Below are 12,875 nucleotides of genomic sequence, written 5' to 3' on the forward strand. Positions count from 1 at the left end.
GCAACTGCAAGTCAGCAAGGCCTTCAGAAGCTACTAGAAAGTATGCTGCACTTTGATCGGGAGGAATCATTCCTCCTCCAATCCCCACTTCCTGTTTTCTTCTCTCTCTGTCCCAGACTTTCTGTGCAGAGAATCTGTGATCTAAATGAGAGGGAATATGGCTAACAGATAACTGTGCAGAGAAGAGATGGGCCTTATCGACATCCCCATTACATCTCCTAAGCCAGTTATCTTCCCCAGGTCTCCTCGATGGGAGCAAAGGCTGGGGTCTTTAAGGTCTGATTAGCACTCTATTCCTCAGGATCCCTATTGTTAGATAAAACTCTCCATTTCTGGCTCTTTAATTAGCTTAAGCAGCTTGGCACTGCCAAAAGCACTTGTGATATTCCATTATTCTAATCCTATTAGCACAAGCCAAAGACAGAAGAGGAGAGAGAATAACTGAGACTAGAGTAGAAGAATCATTCTTTTTATACCTAATGAGCATAGTAGAAAATATAGATAGCTCTGCTAGCAGTAGCTACTTGCTAGCAATAGGTGGCTAATGCTTTGTGACAGGTCAGTCTGTATCTGCTCCATTCCCCTGCGTCAACAATCAGTTCTATACAGGCCACAGAAACAGTGGCTGGGCTGAGGGCTGCACTGGTCTGTCTGTCTCATCAGCTCTGTTCAACGCTGGGGGGTCAGATTCAGAGCTCAGAGAGGAGGGAGGTCACAGACAGGTCAAATCACAGCAACTGTAAGTGAACCCTGTTGTCCAACACTGAGAAGCTCTCTGTATGTCTGTGTTTTACAGGACAAAGCAGGTCTCTAATTCTTAAGCATTGCCAGTATTTGCCTTGCACAACACATGCCCTTATATAGTGTGTGCTAATAACAAACAACTCGCCTCACACATCTAATATACGATCAAATGGGATTCACTTCGCACACCGTGGTAAGAGCAGATTAGGATGGTTAACAAGTTTTGGTGAATCTGGAGTAGGCATGGGATGATTATCTTGGCCATAATAATTGTGATACACAATATTATCCAGATAAACATGAAAATATACTTTATACTTTTAAAATGGCACTTAGGAAACATATTTATTGCATCACAGATCGTCATCTCACTGTTTATTTTGGAATCTATATTATGTCCACACATCTTGTTTAACTTTAATTTGTGAGGGATATAAGACAAGCCTAGCCTTCAGCCATGGTGACAGGCTGTTGATTTTGGAATGACTGAAAGATATGGACTCCCTCTTGTCTCCCCTTTTCAAAAGGAATCAGGAAACCCATATGGGACTGTTTTTTGGCGAGCGAGACAGCTATTTCAAGTCAAGCCATGTGAAAATATTCCCAATTATCATGACAATGGAAATGCACCACAACAAATGTTGTGTTTTTTAATCCTGATAATATCGTATACTGTCCCATCACTAATCTGGAGTGTCATATATTTTCTCTTAATAGAAAAATAAAAGAGATTTAAGAGAATGTTGCTGAATTAGGCCTATTGTATGCACCAGCAGCTAGCAGAAAAACTGTTTTGGTAATAAGTCTTACTGTTACTGCCTTCCGGGTCATAATTGTGTACTAATGGGCCATAGCAGGAACCTGTGACAGTCTCAACAAGGTTTTTCCATGCTGTCTAATGAGTGGTACAAAGCAGGACTCAGAAGACAGTGTGCAGACACTGAGATGCAGACAGTGAGATTCCATCTGAACGGTTAGGACAACATTAAACTCTCTCTGAGCTTATCTGGATATTAGTAATGTTGTGGTTCCCCCCTGACTTCCTTCATCACCTACAGCAGCACTGATGAATTGTGACTGTCACTGAGGAAACACTAGAAAACGAGAAACCCAAACAAGCAGGCCTAGTGTTGCCGGTATTATTTTGCCCTCTTGTCCTCAAAGCCTCTCTGTCTTTTCCGTGTCAGCAAGCCCCAGATGGATCAGTATTAGGTCACAGACTAATTTGAGAAGGTTTTGTTCTCCAATCTACATACATTTTTGGATTTGATGCGATTTAGCACAGTGGTTCAATCTGTTATGTAAGTGAGGTGATATCAGATGTTAGAATGCGCGCAAACTATGATCTGTATTGAGCGTGAAAGGTTCATTCTTGACCTTAGAAATAGTTTGACAAAATAATCTGATCTAAAGGTCCATTTATTATAATTTTTTGCAGTTTTTGACCAGATCTTGTGGTCTCGGTCATGTGACTTATTTTTTATACTTTGGTCACATGATCACTACTGAGCCATATCTATGACAGCGGAACTAATGAGTGGTTGAAAGCTCCAGAAAAAGCTAGTTAGTGAATTCTGATGTCAAGATTCAAACTATAATCCAGATGTTTTTCTTACACAGTATGCAGTTTTTTTTATGCAGTTGTTGATGATCATAACAGTCAGTTCACCACTGACTTTGACAAAAAAATCATCATCTCAAAACAGCTTCCAAACTGTACTGAAGTGTTTATTTATTGTGCAACAATATCTTAGAGCTGATGCACAACTTTACAGCTTCCTGCATCTGACAGTGTCAGTTAATACCCACACCAGATAATGCACATCCGTTGTACTCTGCAGTAGCTATATCTGATAGCTTCAGTGAGGTAGCTAGCTGAAATGGCTTGTGCTCAATGTGTTCAGCAGTGTTCAGTGTTTTCAGTTGAGCTAGCTAGCCACACAGGCTGATGCAATATGAAGAGGAAAATGAGAAATGTTGTGCAGGGGCAATAGATTGATTAAATTATAGAATTGATTAAATATCCCCCAAAACCAAATAAATAGGAGTGAAAGAGTTTAAAATAAGACAGAAACCATCTTTGGTTAAGCGAACAGAAACCACTTTACAATCCACATTTACTCTGCCAGCAAGGAGTTTTATTTTGTATTTGGGCTAACTCACAAAATAAATGCTGATACAAGTTATTAGACCTTTTTCACAGCAGCCATTCAGGTCAGACAGAGTCAGGATGCTGCTGTCGTGTATGTTGGCTCACTGGAAAGGCTCTGCTACACTAAATGGAACAGAACTTTAATTAGTATTATTGGTAACACCTGGGTTTACCCTACTATTTCATCTCAAAATGGCCGCTGTGAAAAAAGTCCATTGGGTGCAGGAAGGTTGAAGTAGGGCTGGGCAATATGGCCTAAAAAAATAAAATTGCAGATTTTAATCTATTTCTTTTCTTAAAAACAAACTACACAAGACAGTATGTCCTTGGCGTTTGTGAAACACCACCACATCTGTAATGTCTTTTTACTGGGGCTCCGTCTTCTCATACCCTGGGATACTATGGGAAACTAATTCTACATGCTCTGTGTAAATGAGGGACTTGAGTGGATTGGGGGTTGTTTTACAGTCCTATATCCCCGCATCATAATGTTCATACTTCAAATCTCGATTTTACAATTTAGCCGTGTTTTGCTTCGTTTAAAGACGTAAATCCGAATGAATCGTTTTAATCGAATTATCGTTAAGCTCTAGGTTGAAGTGATGTGACATTTCATGTTTTAAGCAGGTCTCTGGCTCAGATCCTGCACATGCCTCTTTTCCCAACATCTTGCTGCACATTTGGTTGTAAACTGAACCACACTTAGCAGCTGTTCGCTTCTCAACACTTTGAGGTTAAACTCTGTGTCTTACTGTACCACGGTGGTAATTGGAAATAAGGATTACTCATTAGGTTTGACCACATTAGCCACTGGGATTTATTAAGACTGCTCTGTATTCCTTTGACTTCATTTGCCCAGTACTAATGACTGCCTGCTTGCTGTCTGCACCAACAGATGACAGCACATTTACAGAGTGTACAGACAGATCACTTTCTTTGTCAATGGTAAATGGTAAATGGACCTGTACTTGTATAGCTCCTTTCTAGTCTTCCGACCACTCAAAGCACTTTTACACTACGTGCCACATTCACCCTTTCACACACATTCACTCAGTGATGGCAAAGTCCATCGAACAGAAACTAACATTCATACACATTCACACACCGATGCACGGCATCGGGAGCAATTTGGGGTTCAGTATCTTGCTCAAGGATACTTCGACATGTGGCACCAGGAGCCGGGGGTCGAACCCACAACCTTCCGATTAAGGAACGACCCGCTCTGCCTCTGAGCCACAGCCGCCAATCAATCAAATGTTACTTGCAAGCAAGAAAGCTATAATAGATGCATTCAAATCATTGCATATTTTACAATGCATAATTGTATAAATATAAATCTTCAGCTGGAGCACAGATGAGAAGTGAAATTCCTCACTGTGAACCATGTAAGCAGCATAAATAGCCACTTCATCATAGCACTGACAGTTCATTTAATTCCTTGCTGATTTGAAGGACAGCAAAATGCAATAACTTAGTATGATAAACCATCTGATATCAATTATGAGATCAGACACAGCCTCTTTTACAATCAACTGTTTCTGAAGCTGAGCAGCTACAGGCTGCCGCCGGCCCACGCCAGAGCCGGCATGCGACGCGGAGGAAAGCAAATCTGTCCGAGGCAGCCTGTGAAAGAGGGAGGATATGAGATCCAAACCGTGTTCACCATCTGCTCCGTTGTCTGTTTGTCTGCTGCCTAACTAAGGCTTCCACTACACAAACACTGGAAACTAACAATGACAAACATACAGCGCTTCACGTTACTGCCGGCCAAATATTGATCTAACGTCTGTTACACTCTGCACTTTATGCTGAGGTGGGAAACTGGCTGCTTGCTACATTGCTTAAGTATGCTGTAAAACGATGCAAGCTTTTAAAAATGTATGCAGGTGCACAGTAGGAACAGGACGAAATGGCTACTTTCTGTTGCCACAATACATTTCTGTCTACTGGTGACTGTGCCTGCGTTTGAATAAAGCCTTTTGGGGGGGATGATATTTATTCAGGCATGGGGAAACTAAACACAACACGAAAACACCACCAGCATCATCAGGGTTGACTAATCAAAGTAAATTAGGAAAAAAACAATACACTTTTTCATTTCTGCCAAATCTTACAACCATTACTTTCAAGCTTAATCCTTTTACTTTCCTTTTTTTTGCTTTTGCTTGGACTCTTTTCCTGTTTGTACTGTAGCAATCTTTATCCTCTTTCATTAAAGCTTTGACAAGTAGGAAAGGCCCCACTTGACCGAGCTCCTTCCGTCAGTAGGAGTCAATGCTATTCAGCTGTGCCAGCTATTCTCAAGACAGATAAAGGGGACGTTTATGGTTTCAATATCTTAAAAATGTCATCAGTATACTTTAGTATTACACATTTATAATACTGTCCTAAGTCTGAGTAAGTCCAGTTCAGTTTAGGGACACATTTCAAATGAAATAATTGTTTTAAATGCGAGTGCATAGTTCCTGCTGATAATTTAAATTAGCAACAGGAATTAACCTAAAGCTGCAGTAGGTAATTTTTATAAAAATAACTTATCACTATATCACTATATCCTGACAGTAGTACATGAGACAGATAATCTGTTAAAAAAAAATCAGGTTATCGGCCCGTTGTAGTGCTCCTAATGGCATTTAGAAGAATCCAATGGGCCTGGATAAAAACTACCAATCAGAGACAAGAAACATAGTTGATTGTTGGTTGGATTGTTTCCAGTGCGTCAAATACAGACACTTTGGGACCCTGGTAATGAGACTCAACATCATCATCTATCTTCAAGCCTACAACTCAAAGCATCTTTATATCTTTCTGTTTCAGGGCTTCTGGCTTAGACTGTGGATATCTGGGAAATAGATGCGGATATCCGGGCCAAATTAGCAATTTACACAAAATACACAAGAATGACGAGAAAGACACATTTCAGGTCATCTGTATAAACAAATATCTGCATATGAATGCAGATAATTTTTTAAAAAGTTAATAAAAAGCTAAAACATTCCCAGCCCATTGATTCCGAGATTGTTATTCAGCCAGTGCGTTCAGCCTCTTTTGCTCGCCGCTTTGACTGTTTACCTGCAGGCAACCAAAGCCAGCTCAAACATGACTGGTCAATTCTACTCGGACTACAAATGGAAACCAGAACACTTCGAATGCCAAAGTCTTGGTCCCTTAGCTACAGATTCTGCATTTATATGCAGATATCTGTTTCTAGAGATTTGTCACTACGCAACTAAGTCCCAAAATGAAGCTTTAGTTGTTTATTCAACAATCCAAAAAGCCAAAGGAACTCCACGTACACTAGCAAACCTGTAAAAACATGAGGTATTTTAAAGTCTATTGACTAATCAATTAATCAGCTAATTGTTTCAGCTTGATTTTAACCTTTGATAAGGGGATTACCGTAAGGCTATACAAGTTTTATGTGCAAGAAAACCATTCTAAATTGCAGGTTTTGAGTTCAAAGACACCTCACCCTACCAAGTTTAATCAAAAGAAGGTCCTTAACCAAACATGTTCAAACCGTTGGCCCCTCATCCAGCTCTCTTACCCGTGTGGTGGTGGCGAACATGTACTTGTCTCGGAGCTGGAAGCTGTCGACCTGCTCCAGGATCACTTTGCGGTTCTTTTCACTCTGGAAGAAGTCGGTGCTGCTTAGTATGGTGGAGACACCCTGGGGCTCATGTCTCTGGACCAGCACTGTGGTGGGGGGGTCGTAGGGCTCCACGCCCCTAAGATGGGTTAAGAGAGAGCAGGAGGAAAGGAACCGAGGTGACAGAGGGAAGGAGGATCAGAGGGGTAGATTGGAGGAAAGGAAGTTCAGATAAATGGAGAAAGTGAGGGATGAAGATGGAGAACACAAGAAACATGTTGTTAGCCGATTCTCCCTGAAATAACATGCATACGCATAGGTTTTTAAAGCAGGGATCAGCAACCATCACGCCGTGTTTTGTCCTCAACTGTAAAGACGAAACATTTTGTGTTTGCTAGATCTCTGATTCTTGCCTTTGACTGGCCTTTTCTCCATAGCAATGGCAGCAGAGGTCCATGGGTATTGTGGTATTTAGACCAGTCCACCATGCCAAAATTACCAACAAAACATGACTTCTCAGAAACAAAGCTGAAATAATTCAAACTGGTGGCCATAACATAAACATATTCAATCGTTACATCATCCAGGAGTGCCCCAAGAGTAACATCAAGGATCAAGCACCATCATGTACTTTTTATTAATATTTTATGGAAAAGTTTCCTGATGGACAATAAAGTAACTGTGGTAAAATGTAGCCGCTCCCCTGGTGCTCAGGGTGTGTTGGTGTTTACACTGGTATCACAGGAGCTTTGGACCACCAGAAGGAGAAGGTTTTCAGGCTTGGAACAAGGGTGGGGGGGATGCTGACAGTAGCGCCGGTGTCATGCCAGAACCTGACCCAGGCGAGCGGGCAATGTAACCGCGCTCAGCAGCTTATACGGTCATAGCTAATTGCAAAGGCAAAGAGATCTAAGAGGATGTTGAAAGAGGAAGTTAAAAGAGAAAGCAGCCGGACAAGAGTAAACGTGGGACTGAAATAAAAGGCTACAGACAGACGGCAGGCTGGCCTTTTTGCTGTTGGACTACTCAGTAATATTAGCTGGCTTGCTATGTCTTGGCTTTAAAAAAATAATAATTAAACCAGTTTGTATCTCTACTATTTACTTCTCCCACAAGCTCCTACCAACGCGGTCTACTTTTTAAGCGTCAAAAAAGTCCCACCATGGCTGCTTTAAGGCTGCTCTGCTCCTTCAACTCATCTGTGCCAAAGTGATTTCACCTAGCCTACCGATGGACTGGTAGTAGTGGCAGGTCTGAAATGGCCCAGTTGTCTAGCTTCAAAGTCAAAGCTAGCCAAAAACATTTGATGTTAGAGATATTTCCCAGGGGCCTTACGCTGGCTCAGTGGTTTGCACTGTCACCTCACAGCGAGAATGTTCGGGGTTTGAATCACACCCCTGTTCCGTCTGTGGTCTAAGTTTCCTCAGTGTTGTGCTTTTTTCCTACAGTTCCCAGGCACGAAGGTAATGTGAGCTTCTGACTCCAAACTGCACACAGATGAAAATATCTTTGTCTGTGTTTGCCCTGCAATGGTACCTAGTTTGCCATGTAACTATACCCAGAATATCCTGCTATCTCGGGTGTTTTCCTTTAAATGTCTCATTTAGGAAATCATTCCAGCGTGGAGAACTTCACTTGACATCAGAGGTGTCAGCCTGAAAAACGTGTACTGAATTCTGCCTTAGGAGGCTGCTACACCACCTAAAATAACTGAATTATTCTGGCTTTTACTGAGCTGTTTCAGAGGCTTTTCACTCTGACAAAGAATCCTTGTCTTTTTTATGCTATAAAAATGGCAACATTTCAAGATTATAAATGTCAGCACAAAATACAGACTATCAGCATGTTCAAATTGAAAATATCTGTCTGTGTGTCAACGTTGAAAAACAGCGTGGTCAAACTATTTGTGGCCACAAGTGTACAGCAATGGTGTTCCGAAACCGTGGCACTGAGAGTCAGGCAGAATGAATAAGGGAGGTTCACTGGGTCTTATCGTCTGCCTTCCAAATCAGTGTGTTTTCCTCAGGAGTCTCGAGTGCTAAACAGAGAGAGTAGTGTCTCGGCTCGGCTTGGCCTCTGTGGCATTCTTTCAAAGGTCCCCGTTCAACTGATGGACGCTGTCTGGGCTGAGAGTGCATGGAAGGCTATTCGCAGTCTGTCTCTGTCCCTTCTTTGAATTAATCTCTTTCCCCACTGAACACTTCCTACACACCCATCCTCCCCTTTTTGGCAGCTTCTCATTCTCTGCCATTTCTGTTTGTCATTTGATTAGGGTTTCCCTTTAATGTTTTTGAAGGAAAATAACCACCTTATTTACATTGAGCTGCCAACAGCCACAGAGTTATTATTAAATGTGATTACTTACAGGCCAAACATTCATGGCTTCTCAAATGCAATGAAAAAATATACAATGAAACAAACCATTATAACATAATCAGGTGAACGCTAATAGATTACCAATTTAGTCCAACAAATCAAGTTCAATTTAGTAAATAAGTCACTGTAATTATTTTAAATCTGATCCACATAGCCTAATCCTAAATTACAATGTAAAATTCATGTTGTTTGATTAATTTGCAGTGCCTCCACTCACTCACTCAGAACATAAGATAAGATAATAGTGCTGTGAAAACTGGCCAAAAAAAAGAGGTTAAATTATTCATTCCAAAAATAATTTTCTATTATTGCGCATTATGTCTATATACCAATACACAAGATAACCAAACCAAAAGACATAACCCTCTCTGACGTGCTGCCGTCAGCGTATCATTTCTAGTTGAGTTCTTCTGTGTTGGGAGCATATGTTTGCAGCTCTAGCTAAAACTAGTTCATTGTGTTACATTCTGAATTACATCAGATAATTCGCTATACATTTAAACGTATGCTAGTCTCGCTCAATAGCTCAGAGCTCATAGCGCTCTCCTTTTGGCGGCTTTGTCCCTTATCCCCCTGCTCCCTGTTGCTTGGTGTCAAATGTTTAGCTATTCCTAGCTAGTCTTCTTTAGTAATAATGGTACATGTAATAAATGTAGTTTATTTTCTGTGCTGGATGCAACGGTTAGGAAGTGCAGCTCCGCTCCCTGAAAGCTAAACCGTTAGCTGTTGAAGCCGATGAAGCCAGAGTTTGTTAAAAATTACAGTCTGTTATATTTTGCAATTCGATTATAGAATTAAATTTAGAATGTTCATTGACAGCCCCAAACATAACAAGCTAACATGACAGTACGGCAGTTGCATTTTATAAAGCCAGCAAATAGCCTTATTTCAATTTATATGCACAATTTTTCTATCTATGGTGTCAAATCAAAAATGCCACCACACATTAGCTCTCGCATGGTTTGGTGTCGCAATCATCAGTTCAGCGTGGCTTGTTGGTTTCCTTCAAACTATGGTAACAAAAATAACAACAGTAGCCTACTTTACTTATAGGGCACACAATAGATCAAAATGACAAGACTCCATCCATTATGCTAATAAATTGTGGATTGTAAATGTAATCAGATCACTACAGACTGACTGTTTTAAGTCAACGTGCTTTCATAGTCAACATGTCAATTGGTCTGTTTTACGAAACTAAAAATCTTCACAAGGCATATTTGTTCTTTTCCTTTCTTGAGCAGTGACATTTAGTCCTTGCTTTCTCGTGTTTTCTCTTGTTAACCTTCCCCCTCTGCCCCATTTTTCCCTTTTGTTTCTCTTAATGCATTTAAAATCACTGTGTGCAGGATTTGCATCACTGTCTGTAATCCATATGGAGAGAGGGATTGTACTTCTCATTGTATACACAGAGGATCTTACCATTCAGTCCGTCTCCTAGCAGTGAGATCAGAGGATTAGGAGTTGGGTAGGGGACCAACCCATCAGATTGGGTTGGTTTTTAACGCATCCAGCAGCAGATTGAGAGTCAGGCTTCAGTCTCTTAGGCTTTCAGCGCCTTCAGACTGATCTGCAGCACAACAGTAGCGCCCCTTGCTAAAGCCAGAACAAACAGGATTAGACCCAAATTGGATGGAGGCACGGGGGGGGACGGGACTTTGAGATCAATCTTTATTTGTGCTGCCTTTGTCCTCAGATAATTTGCTGTTTCTCTTGGCTAGTGTACCACTGCAGTGATGTAGCTTTAACAGACTTCATCAGATCTTACTGGCTCACTGCTAAATGCCATCAATGGTTAAATCATCAGGAAATCTATGAACATGGGATGACAACACTAGAGCTTCTGTTCAGTGATTACTGTTGCACTACAGCAAGAGTACTTGTAGATTATGAAGAACACTTGGAGTTTTGTTGCTAAGCTGCCAAACAGACTGGCCAAGAAGGCTGCATGTCATTAAGTGTCTTCAGACTAAACAGAGAGAGACGATATTACTGCATAATTGACCCTTCCTAAGTCCCGCCCCTTTTTGCTCTGTGCTCCAATAACAGTTGAGCAAGCCTGGGTCAGAACCTCAGTCAACTTTCTTCTTTCCTGTACTTAGATATGCTATGTGCTAGGCTAATCTATGTTGAAAAGATAACCACATTTTGAAGATAATTAAAAAATACAAGTGACATATAGTCACATCCTAGGTTAGCTAATATTAGCAAAACAAGTAAGTTAGTGAGTGTGTTCCTGCAGAGCAAGGGTATTATCTGTTTTCTACTCGTTTTATTTTTGTGATAAATCCATTGAAATGCTACCTTTGAGATGCTAAACGTAGCGTAATGGAAGCACAAATAGAGAAGAGTCAGAAAGTCACAGAACTAACTCAGTAATGTCAGTTAAACAACAATATCTATCAACAGTTTGCTAACATTAACTAATAACAACACCCACCATAAGCTACTGGTCATACCAGACAAAGTAAGCCTATAGAACAAAGACACATTGAAATCCAGCAGGGTTGTGTTTTATTACTTATAAATTCAACTTTCCTTTTCTAACAAAATGTCTCCTAATTCTAAATGTGCATGCAAAGACGAGGTCTTCGCGTTGCTGCAGTGTTAGGAAGTCTTCTAAATAAGTCTGGAGTGACTGCAGGGTGTATGCCTGAATACACAATGGACAGGGACAAAAATGACTTGGTTTTCACTCATTTTCACCTAATCTAACAGTACAGAAATTGTCTGACAGGAAGACAAATGTGTGGAAGGATGAAATTATGTTCTGCTGAGATGAAAAGTGGGCCATAATTAGTTTACAAAAACTGACGCATAGTTACAAATATTAAGCTTCTATCATATCAGAGTTAGCGTATTTTTCTTTCTGATCATATAAATAAATTAGCTGACCCAGCTGTCTTAAGTAGAGCTTCCTGAATTCATTAAAGACATTTGGGCTAGATTACATCAATGAATAATGAGGAATGATAGTGTGTACAAAAATGTGGAATCACTGGGGAGATAAGTGCTTAGAAATGGACCTCAGCTGCATCAAATACACGATTTGTAGGGAGGAAAAATTTGTTTATGGAGAGATCATAGGGTCTGAAGTTTCAGTTTGACTCAAGCAGTCAACTAAACTGTATTCTCCACTTCAACTGATATTTTAGCTGCAGCCACTGCTTACATGCTAACTGACGTTTTAACTATCACTAGCTTCAGCTAAAGCTTCAGCTGAAATCTTAATACCTTTATACAAACACAGGAAGATATCTGAATATAAGTTTCAGTCCACAAAGTGTGCCTTGAATATACCTCGTAATTCTTCTGTTTTCTCTGTATAAGGAAGTACAAAACAGCTTCCTGTAGTTGGTTGCCACGGTATCAGTATCTAAATCAGGTGCCTTTCAATTCTACAATCTAGTAAACATGATTTGGTGAGGTATGCAGTCACAGACCAAAAAGTAATTTAGTTTCACCCAAGAGCAGCAGCAAGGGAGATCAGCAGCTCCATGTGGCCTGTCTAAAGGCTCTTCAGCACCCACTCTGACAGGAGGTGGGAGACATTAATTCATCTGAATATTGTGTATGTATCAACGAGCGGACATCAGAGTGGTCTGATGGTGTTGCTCAGTGCTGCCTTCTCATTTTCCCTCAGCTGTTGTTTTGTTTTAGAGTCTTAAGCACAGCCCTGTACTGCTTTCATATAAATTTAAAGTAAGAGACTCAGACTGACGAAGCGTTTGGCATGGAAAAGGGAAATGGAATTGCTGATTTCACTGTCTGGTTATTGACAACAGTGCGGTTCAAAAGGCTTTAAAAGAAAGGCAACTTCTACACCAAAGCTATCAATTAGCTTCTGTCAAACTGGGTTGAAGCAATCAACTATTTTGATTCACATCAGGAGTAACCTTTTCTCTTGTTCAGAGGCAATTGCTACCAGTCTGTTTATGTTTAGTTTATGAGGCTGAATGTTTGACTGCAGTGAGTCATGTTGCATTTTCCAAAAAGTAAATCATTCAAACACAA

General features: G+C 40.6%; 1 protein-coding gene across 2 annotated transcripts in view; it reads right to left on the bottom strand.

The window, feature by feature from the left end:
* Positions 1-12,875, bottom strand: part of sorl1 (sortilin-related receptor, L(DLR class) A repeats containing) — a 94,741-nt gene that overhangs the window by 52,717 nt on the left and 29,149 nt on the right. For both annotated transcript variants that reach the window (XM_051397761.1, XM_051397760.1), the window contains exon 6: positions 6,444-6,624. In XM_051397761.1, coding sequence (XP_051253721.1) covers positions 6,444-6,624 — 181 coding nt within the window. The remainder of the gene's footprint in view (positions 1-6,443; positions 6,625-12,875) is intronic.

This window comes from Dicentrarchus labrax, unplaced genomic scaffold, assembly GCF_905237075.1.
Source record: "Dicentrarchus labrax unplaced genomic scaffold, dlabrax2021, whole genome shotgun sequence".
In the NCBI taxonomy this organism is placed as follows: domain Eukaryota; kingdom Metazoa; phylum Chordata; class Actinopteri; family Moronidae; genus Dicentrarchus; species Dicentrarchus labrax.